Here is a 10,633-nt window from a genome sequence, read left to right as displayed (position 1 = left end):
CCGGCTATTTTTTGGTTGCAGCCGTCATTGTTGTTTGGCGGGTTGGGCTGGGGATTCGAACCTGCCACCTTAGGTGTACGTGGCTGGTGCCTTAGCCGGTTGAGCTATAGGCGCCGAGCCGCACTTTTAACATTCTTAAAAAAGGATGCAAAACTGTTAGCCTATATTTGGCACCCTAAATTTATTACATTTATTTTTGAAAACTTCCTGGTACTTTCTGCGTTGTGTGTGTGTGTGTGTGTGTGTGTGTGTGTGCATGCTAAGGTCGCAAAAGCTGTGTGGGAAAGTATTCATGTGTTCATAGCCCTTCTCTGGAATGCCCCCTAAGAAACTGGAGTGGGTATGTGTTTTATGAAACGTGCCAGCATCTGCCTTGGTGACACTGCTTTCTCTTCCAAGCAAATTGGCAAGGGGAGATGAAAGTCCTGTTTTCTGGAATGGGCTTCTGTCTTCTGTAAGGTGGGGGATGGTAAGTGGGGATGAGACAGGAGGCGGGGCTTGGGCAGCGATGCTGTATGTTTCCTAACAGGCCACAGGAATCCTGGTCCTTGGCCTGGGGCAGTAACTGCAGGGTCAGGGGACATGTGCCTGTCCTGCTCCAGTGGGGAGGCCAGCTTTCCAGACATAGCTGGAAGGGTGCTGGCCCTGGAACTCTCTCTTAATTAGTGAACAGGAACAGGCGGCCTTTGATGTCTTCTGCAGGATGGATTTGAACTCGGGGTTACGCGGCCTGGGCAGACGAGCTCAGGGCCCCTGCTCAGTCCTGGGAAGGCCTCTCTCCCTCTCCTGCTTTAATCCAGTGTTTCATCTGTGACTGGGCTGTTGTCATGGCCTCTTTGGCTTCTGCCACGCCACCCACACGCAGCTGTCACCCTGCTGTGGGCTGTGGCCATGCAGTCACAAGGCCCTGCCCTCCTGCTCTCTGCTGCTGTCATCTGCACCTCTCTGTCCCCAACAAGGAGCTCCGCGTGCTCAGTTTGTATCAGGCCCACAACATGAGGAGCTGGTTTGGGCCCTGGACCAGCATTTCTACATTTACTGGAAACCACTCGAGGTCCCGTGTCTCCTGCAGGTGCCTCTCAGAGCCAGGCTGTCCTCAGTTGCCGCTGCGATGCTCCTCCAGGGGACCCAGAAGGGGACCCAGGGGACCCTGCCCTGCAGCATGTGTTCTCCGCATTTCCTTAGTGTCTCTGACCCAAACCACTCATCTCTGCTCCTGTTCTGAAATGCTGAAGAAGTAAAACTGGGCTGAGAAACCTGGCCAGCCCCTCAGCTGGTCTGATCAGGCTGTGCTCATCTCCTCCCTGCCTTGAAGAGTTGCTGTCTGGCAAGGTTGGGCCGTATTCAATCTTACAGTGATGGTTTTGTAATAATTCCACAGGAAAATCAGATTGATTTTTCCCAGGTAAAAGAAAGTCTTGATGAGTATCATGTCTTGCACCTGTAATCCCAGCCACTCTGGAGGCTGAGGCTGGAGGATTGCTTGAGGATTGCTTGAGGACAGGAGTTTGTGACCAGCCTGGATAACATACTAAGACTCCATATCTAAGAAAAAGAAACTGAGAAAATTAGCTGGGTGTGATAGCAGGTGCCGGTAGTCCCCAATACCTGGGAGTCTGAGGTGGGAGGATCACCTGAGCCTGGGAGTTTGAGCTATGACCACACTACTGCCTCTAGCCTGGGCACAGAGCAAGATCTCATAGATAGAGAGGGAGAGAGGAAAAGAGAGAGGGAGGGAGACCAGGAGAGGGAGAGAGAGAGGGAAAGAGGGAGAGGGAGAGAAAGGAAGGAAGGAGGGAAAGAGGGAGGGCAGGAAGGAAGGGAGGGGGGCAAAGAGAGAAGTTAAGAGTAGAAAGAAGGGAAGAGTAAGGAAGTGTTTTTATGGAGTTTATTCCTGCAGGATATTTTTATGGGGCATCTAATACATGCCAGACAATGTTCTAAGCACGAGGATATGGCACTGAGCAAAGTATTTTCAATTTCTCTCACTGAGCTAATAATATCCCAGTGGGGGACAAGAAAGGGAATGAATAAATATGTCTGTGTAAGATCTGGAGTTCTAGTAAATGATGCAAAGCACTCACCTTGGCCTTCACCTCAGAAGATGTGTATTTATCGTTTATAGCCACCTTAAAGTTTGGTAGGTGGGATGGGAACAGGGCCCTGGGCCTGTCCTAACCATAGCAGAGGAGGACAGCACCTGGCTTGTCAGCCCCTGCCAGGTCCTTTCCAGATGGCTGCTGACATAAAAGGCAGGTTCTGTACAGTTCTCATTACCCAGGAGAACTGAAAACGCATGTCCACGCAAACTCTTGTATGTGGCCACCCACGGCTCCATTATTCAAAACACACACAGAGTAGAGAAGTGGGAACAAATCTGCGTCCATTACCCAGCCTAGGTATGAACAAAGGGGTCTCATCCTACAGAGGAATGTTATTCAGCCATGCAGAGCAATGAAGTGTTGATATGTGAACCTTGGGAGCATGATGCTGAGTGGAGGAACCAGACACACAAGACCACAACTCTGATTCCACTGATAAGAAGTGTCGGCTCGGCGCCTATAGCTCAACCGGCTAAGGCGCCAGCCACGTACACCTAAGGTGGTGGGTTCGAATCCCCAGCCCGGACCCGCCAAACAACAATGACGGCTGCAACCAAAAAATAGCCGGGCGTTGTGGCGGGCGCCTGTGGTCCCAGCTACTTGGGAGGCGGAGGCAGGAGACTCGCTTGAGCCCAGGAGTTGGAGGTTGCTGTGAGCTGTAATGCCACGGCACTCTACCCAGGGGGACAGCTTGAGGCTCTGTCTCAAAAAAAAAAAAAAAAAAAAGAAGTGTCCAGAGCAGCAGATTCTAGCGCGAGGGAGTGGGTGAGCTGCACTGCAGCTGGAGGTGAGGACATGGGGAGTTCATGGCACAGGGCTTCTTTCTGGGGCAATGGAGGTGTCTGAAATTAGGGAATGGTGATGTTTTCACAACATTGAGAATATGGTAAAAGCCACGGAGTTGTGGCAAATCTTACATGGTGGGAATTATCTCCATTAAGTTGTCATAGCAAATGTTGGTATCACCCTCTGTCTGAAGGTGAGGATCTTATGAAGAATGAATGAAATAATGCATATCGTTATTCTTTCTTTCTTCTTTTCTTTTTTGAGACAGAGTCTCACTGTGTCTCCCAGGTTAGAGTGCTGTGGCATCACAGCTCATAGCAACCTCAAACTCCTGGGCTCAAGTGATCCTCCTACCTCAGCCTCCCAAGTAGCTGAGGCTACAGGTGCCACCACAATGCCTGGCTAGTTTTTTTTATTTTTGGTAGAGATGGGATCTCACTCTTGCTTGGGTTGGTTTCAAACTCCTGATCCCTTGGCCACCCAGAGTGCTGGGATTATAGGTGTGAGCTGCTGTGCCTGGCTGAAATAATGCCTGTTAGTACAGCCTGGTACCTGGGACTCCGTGGGTGCTCAGCTGAGGGCTGTTGCTGTTGCTGTCAGGGAAAGCTGCTCAGACACCAGCCAGCTGGAGCTCCTGCTCTCTCCCTGACACGTCTCTAGAATGCTGGCTGTCACTAGCACGTGGTCAGTGGTACTTGCTGAGTGAGCCTGGTGGGTTCACCTGGACAGTTTGTCCACACCCTGGGCCTGGTGCTCCTTGGTGTCTCTTGTGGCTCTGCGTCCCGGTGTCTGCACCGGTGGGGCCTGTGCTGGAGCTTCTCATCTGGTGGTGGTGATCGAGTGTCATGGAGTACTTCACAGCCCATATTTCGGTACTTAAGTTGGGGTTAGTGTAGGGTGACCAGACTGGCCCGTTTTTGAACAATTTGTCCTGGTCCTGCGGCATTTTAAAAAAGTCCCGATTTTTGGGAAGAATGCACGAACGGGCAGGAGAACAGGAAGGGAATATACAGCTGCCATGTGGCTATTTAGCCAGAATATGAGTTTTATATTATTTTTGTTAATTTTATAATGTTAAACTCTAATAATAACAAATAATTGTTGAGAAGTGATTATCAAGAACTGCTTATCAAAGTTTGCATTGTTGTCAGGCCCTGCCCTGCCCCTCCCCCCAGCCATGTTGTCCCGCTTAATAAAGGTTAAAATCTGGTCCCCCTAGGTTAGTGGCATAAGTTCAGATGCAGAAGCATGTGGAGAAACAGAAAGTGGGTCAAGAGATTCTTGAGCTTTTGTCCAGTAATACAATTCTGCTTCCCGGGGACTGACCCCACCGATGTTTTGTTTTGTATATTTGTTTATGCAGGACAGCAGAACATACAAAATGAAAATAACACACAAAAAACACTGGTAGGGTCAGTTTGTGACCCTGCCTTTGAGATTTGACTTTTGTGGCCTATGGCGAATGTGCTTTCAAAAAGTTCATTATTAGTTTCCTGGAGAGCAGAGGATACCATTTTTGTTTAGAAAAAATCAGTTCCTAAAAATGTATAGATTTAAACTGATAATTTTTTCTGTTGAGCCCAACTTAACAATTTCTGCATATGAGGCTAGAGGCAGTAGCTCATGCCTGTATCCTAGCATACTGGGAGGTCAAGGTGGGTGGATTGCTTGAGTTTATGAGTGGGAGACCAGCCTGAGCAAGAGCAAGACTCCATCTCTACTAAAAATAGAAAAATCAGCCAGGGTGGTGGCAGACACCTTATAGTCCTAGCGACTTGGATGGCTGAGGCAGGAGGATCACTTGAGCCCAGGAGTTTAAAGTTGCTGTGAACTGTGATGATGCCGTGGCACTCTACCAAGGACACAGAGTGAGACTCTGTCTCATAAAGAAAAAAAAATCCATATATGTGAAATTGTTATTTCAAATTAAGATAGAGGTGGTTTTACTCTGAGTTTTTTAAAAAATTCATTATTTTATGAACTTGGCAACCCACTGATAATACTGAGTTGCCTTCAAGGCTGTGTCAGTGAGGTGCTGTCTGCGTCTGCTGGGGCTCCTGAGAACCTTCAAGGCTGTGTCAGTGAGGTGCTGCCTTTGTCTGCTGGGGGTCATGGAAAGAAGCGTGGTTGTTATTTGATTATGCACTGTTGTTTTCTGTTTATCACTGGAACTCTTCCTCATCTCCATGCTGGTGGCTGGGGACAGCCCCTGGTTGCTGTTGAGGGCCCAGCGCCGCTCGGGGCTCATCCCTGGACTTGGACGTGAGCAGGACTCTTTCTCCACCGTAGAGGCCACCCTGCATCCATGGCTCTGACCGAGTTTCCTACTTTTACTTTCTCTTGCCCAGTTTGTGTGTTTCCCTCCCTACTTCTTTCTCTCCTTCCTTCCTTTTTTGGCTGTGCACCTCAAGAGCCACTTTTATAATTCCTTAGAAGACAAATGGGTTAAATCATCAACAGTGCTGCCCTGATTGAAGTCAACATATTAAACGTAACAATGTCTATCTGCAACTACCTATAAATTTGCCCCAGAGCAGGGAGGGTGAGAGAGAATGTAAAACTGTCACAAAAGAGGTTTTTGTTGTTTTGTTTTGGAAGCTTTGTTGAATGTGTCTGTTTTTGGTTTTTTAACAGAAGTTGGTGACTTGGCAAAGCAGCACATAGAGAAAGGTCTTCTGGTTCCAGATCACGTGATCACACGTCTGATGATGTCGGAGCTGGAGCAGAGGCGCGGCCAACACTGGCTACTGGACGGTGAGTGGAATTTTCTGTGTGCTGGGTTTCTGGGACCAGCTGTGGTCGGCTCATACTCCCTGAATTTCTTTCCAACTAGAAAATGCCTCTTTTTCTAAATTTATGTCACTTGTTTGGTATTCTCTATGGTCACATGATAGAGGCCCCCTGTGGGGTCTTATAGTCTTAGCTTTTCTGTCCCACACTGTCCTTGCAACAGCTGGGAACTTGGAGCAGGCCCTTGCCATCCCATGGCACCTCCTGTTTTCCCGGCTCCAGCGTCTGAAGTGTTGCTCACTGGCAGGCAGAGGTCCTTTCAATGTGCACAGGCCATCTGGAGTGGAGCTGTGAGTCGTCCTCATTCACCTGTCGGGTTAACTTGGCATATATAGAGAACACGTATTTTGAGAATATAAAATGGGCAATCTTTGGAGACCAGTTTAGCAACATATACACTTTTCAGCCAGCAAGTCTGTTCTCAATTTCTACCTACAGATGCAAGGATGTTTTATTAATCCAGCTCTGTCAGCAAATAGGAAGACACTGTCCTTGCTTGTAAGGGGGACGTGGCTGTGTGAAGAAGTGCAGAGAGTTCCTGACACTGCACGAGACGCAGACACGTGTGGTGCCTCACCCATACCTGGTGCCAGACTGAGGATATAAAGGAGGAAATTACCTGTTCTGTTAGTGGGAGGAGGCATTGGAACTTTATGAACACTGGGGAATGGATGGATATGCCTTGGAGGGGGCACATGGAAGTAGGGAGGGTGGATTTTGGGGGTGGGGGCAGAGGTGCAAGTCAAACAGTGTAGGAGGTAGGAGTGGAATAACTTAGCCTAGTGTTTTTCTGAGCCTGTAAGCAGAGGTTGGCAGGGCATAAACGGGGGCGGATAGCTTCTGACTCTATACAAAGGTGATGGAACTGCGAATTATAGGCTGTAGGGACCAGTGAGAGCTATTAGATGAGGCACACGGTCAGATTTGTCTTCCAGAGAAGCTCCACTTGCTGTGGGAGAGAGCAGGTGCCGGGCAGGCGGAGGGTGGTGACTGCAGACCACGGAGGACATTGTGGGGTACCTAGACTCAGGATGTCACAGGCCTGAATGTGAGCTCAGGCAGTGGGTGGGAAGGAGACATCAGTCCTGAGTTATGGGCACTCTGCCCAACATTACTTACCGAAGCCCTGGGCTGTCTTTCATGACAGATGTTCACCATACCCCCCACTTCCCCACGCTAATTTCTCTAGACCTTACATTTAACTCAACAAAATTTATCCCCCTGTCGTACTCTGTTCTGCTGCTATAACAGGGGACCTCTGACTTGGTAAATATAGAAAAGGATTATTTCTCAAAGGAAGTCTGAGACTGTAGTGCCAGGTGTGGTGCTGCGTGGTGTGACAAGGCACACACGTGTCACAGCACAGGGGCAGTGGAGGCCAGATGCATCTTTTGTTGGGAGGCTGCTCTAACCAGTCCCTCCCTGCACAATGGTGCTGATCTATTCATGGAGGGGGGGAGCCCTCGTGACCTAATGACATCTTGAAGGCCCCATTCCCAGCACTGTTGGGCAAATGTCAGCGTGAGTTTTGGGGGGACATCCACATATTCCCTGTGTGGGGCATTTCTTGTGACTGATAAATTTGGGCTTTGCAACTACCTAATGGAAATTTCTCTAGTTTAAATTCTTTTTTTTTTTTTGAGATAGGAGCCTCAAGCTGTCCCCCTGGGCAGAGTGCCATGGCATCTCAGCTCACAGCAACCTTCAACTCCTGGGCTCAAGCGAGTCTCCTGCCTCCACCTCCCAAGTAGCTGGGACCACAGGCACCCACCACAACGTCTGGTTTTTTTTTTTTTTTTTTTGGTTGCAGCCATCATTGTTGTTTGGTGGGCCCAGGCTGGATTCGAACCCACCACCTTGGGTGTACATGGCTGGCGCCTTAGCCACTTGAGCCACAGGTGCTGAGCCAAATTCTTTAGTTGTAGGGCTTCTCTTTTTTTTTTTTTTTTTGGCTCAGGCTGCGTTTGAACCCTCCACCTCTGGCATATGGGACTGGCGCCCTACCCTTTTGAGCTACAGGTGCCACCAGGGTTTCTCTTCTTACAAAATGAATTTGTATAGTCTTTGTGAACTTAAAAAATCTGTGTTAGAAAAGACTCATCTGTGCTAAACTCCTTTGGAAGGAGGGCTAGCGTAATAGTGATTGGGAGCACGGCCAGGGGCCCTTGCCTGGTTTACCACCTGCTGGCAGTGTGTGCAGCCTTAGTGGGAACCTCAATTCTGTCTGATTGAAAGTTAGTTAGAAGGGAGTTTTGTTCCGGTGGTGTGAGTATGTGAGACATGCTTTGAAGGATGGCTGGCCTATACAGCGGATGCTGTTTGTTGGGTGTTGGGAGGGTCCTGAATTTTTAGGGATGACCATTTTTGAAGTGTTAAGTTCAAAAATACTTTAAAAATATTTAGCCATGTAGAGCTGAAAGGTCTGTTTCAGTGTTTCAGTGCACATAAAAAAAGTTTTATGTGCCTTTCCAGGGCTTTCTTTGCTGTGATCATCCCTCTCAGGGCCGAATGACCCAAGCTCTATGACGTCACCACCTGTTTTTAGTGAACTGCGTCAGTGTCTCAGAAATGACTTAGTTTGTTTTTCTCCTTTAAAGCCCATCTGGTCACTTTTTCAGTTGCAATTTTTCTTTAAAGCTCTGGAATGAATCCATTTGGCAAAGTGTGGTATGTGAGGAGTGCCTGGCTCCCGTGTTCTGCTTTAAACAACTCTTGTCACACAGATGCATGCCTGCTGGGGTGCCCTGCCGAGGTCGAGGGAGGATTCTGGGTGACAGATGACTCATCCCTTGGTCCATATGGCTGAAGTGAGGCCTCCTGCGAATCCCAGGTGAAGATGAGCAGAGCTAGTCCCAGCTCTGCCCAGCTCCATCCTCCCTGTAACAAGCTTGGCACTCCTTTGCCTGCACAGTGCTTGCCAGTTGGGTAAAACATTTTCTTGTGTGTGTTACCGTGTGCACGTGTGTGGTGTGGATGGAGAGGGTGTCTTGCTCTCCCAGCCCCGTTTCCCTTTCTCTCTCTTTTATTTCCTTGGAAGTTTAATATGTCAGTGACAGTTTTTAAAGTTAATTTCCCTTAATTTTTAAAGACAAATATTCCACTAGAAGATGGTGATGCACAAGCCTTCTATTTTGTTATAAGCCATGGATTTGCTTTTTAAGTTTTATGGAGAAGGTGTTTGCTGCTTTCCAGGTGGTCCTGAAGTGAAATAATAACTAGAGATCAATAATCAGCTATTTGAAATAAGTACAAGTTCTTCCCTTTTTACAAGACGGCGGCCAGTAAGGCAGGACTACAGAGAGAGGTGTGTTAGTAACTGTGTTTCTCATTTCCAAACTTGACTGCTGGCTGGTACATTTAAATAGCAGCCTACACGTTCTACAACTGAATTCTAATTTAGCTCCACAGACCAAGATGTAATTTAATTACCTGCCATATGATTTTAGGTGTAGCTGTCAGAGTATTTTAAATTTTGTGTCAAAGTTTGGTTTCATAGCATGTGGCCTTAAATTTTAGAATTATAACCTCTTCATTAGGTTCATTATAAACCACTTCATTAGAAATAATCGTGCCTCGGTGGCACCTGTAGCTCAGTGGGTAGGGCTCTGGCCACATACACCCAGGCTGGCGGGTTCGAACCTGGCCCAGGCCAGCTAAAACAACAATGATAACTACAAATAAATAAATAAATAAATAAGTAGCTGGGCACTGTGATGGGCACCTGTAGTCCTATCTATCTGGGAGGCTGAGGCAAGAGAATTGCTGAGGGTTTGAGGTTGCTATGAACTGTGATGGCACAGTATTCTATTCAGGGTGACAGCTTGAGAATGTTTCCCAAAAAATAAATAAATAAATAATGATGCCTTTAGCATCAGAGTTGTCATCTGGTCCATGGTTCTGCTAATGGTTTTCTTCTGAGTGGTGTGAGCACTCACAGTGCTTTCTGAAGGTGACTCTGTTTTGTTTGGGGTTTGTTACCAGAAGTCTCAGCTCCTGAGTGTGGGCAGGGTCTGTGTGTGTTTTCCCCGAGAGCAAGTGATCTCTGATGAGATACTCACCCAGAGCCCTGGGTGGCCAAGTTAAAGGGTATATGTCTAGAAACTCAACTACAGCTATTGGAGCCAAAGTGTTTTGCCCTGATTTGCAAGTGTGTTTACTGTACTAGACTGGTACGTGACTGCTCCGACCTCGTCCCCTCCAGATTTTTCTTTCTGAATCATAGCTCTGAGGAGTGTCACATCCCACTGGGCAGCATATGTCTACAGAAAAAAAAGAAAAACAGACGGTGCCTTCTGAATTTCTTCTTTTTGGAAATGCCAAGGCTAATCTTTTTCTGTTACCCTTGTATGTTTCCAGAATAAAATGTATGCTTTGTTTAGAGGTCACTGAAGAATTCTCTTTGTATAAAAGTGAACCAGACTTTTCTCTTTCTCTGTGTAAGAGGGTAAAAATAGATTATCTTAGTATTTTATCATCTAATGTTTAGTCCTGAAAAATTACTGTCAGATAACCTTTCTGTCTTAGATCATCAGTAAGCCAGTGGGGCATACTCTGGTGTTTTGAATGGAAGTGATACCGGATTTTTAACACTGGATTTCCAGGCTCTTGGTCTCAACGATTCGATGAATGAAATCGATAGACCATAGAACGAACAGTGAGGTTTTATTTACAGCTCAAAGAACCAAACCTCCTTGCAGGGCAGGATATGAGTGTTACAACTCTTATGAAAAGAACTCTTACAAAGGGCCAAGCCTCTTTGTAGGGCAGGATCAGCAGCGGAAGTGTTACAGCTACAGCTCTTACGAAGGACCAAGCCTCTTTGCAGGGCAGAGATCAGCAAAGGGCAAAGCCTCTTTGTAAGGCGGAATCGGAGGTGTTACAGCTACAGCTCTTACAAAGGACCAAGCCTCTTTGCAGGGCAGAGATCAGCAAAGGGCCAAGCCTCTTTGTAAGGC

The 10,633-nt window shown here is 47.5% G+C and overlaps 1 protein-coding gene across 1 annotated transcript in view; it reads left to right on the top strand.

Moving 5' to 3' along the window:
* AK4 (adenylate kinase 4) overlaps window positions 1-10,633 on the top strand; it is a 77,420-nt gene that overhangs the window by 41,406 nt on the left and 25,381 nt on the right. Inside the window, exon 3 of the mRNA XM_003784246.3 lies at window positions 5,523-5,642. Within this exon, the coding sequence (XP_003784294.1) occupies window positions 5,523-5,642 (120 nt within the window). The remainder of the gene's footprint in view (window positions 1-5,522; window positions 5,643-10,633) is intronic.

The sequence above is a fragment of the Otolemur garnettii genome, unplaced genomic scaffold (genome assembly GCF_000181295.1).
Source record: "Otolemur garnettii isolate 467f Iridium unplaced genomic scaffold, OtoGar3 scaffold00010, whole genome shotgun sequence".
Taxonomy (NCBI): domain Eukaryota; kingdom Metazoa; phylum Chordata; class Mammalia; order Primates; family Galagidae; genus Otolemur; species Otolemur garnettii.
The sequence above is the reverse complement of the archived record's forward strand: the minus strand, read 5'-3'. Positions and strand labels throughout refer to the sequence as shown.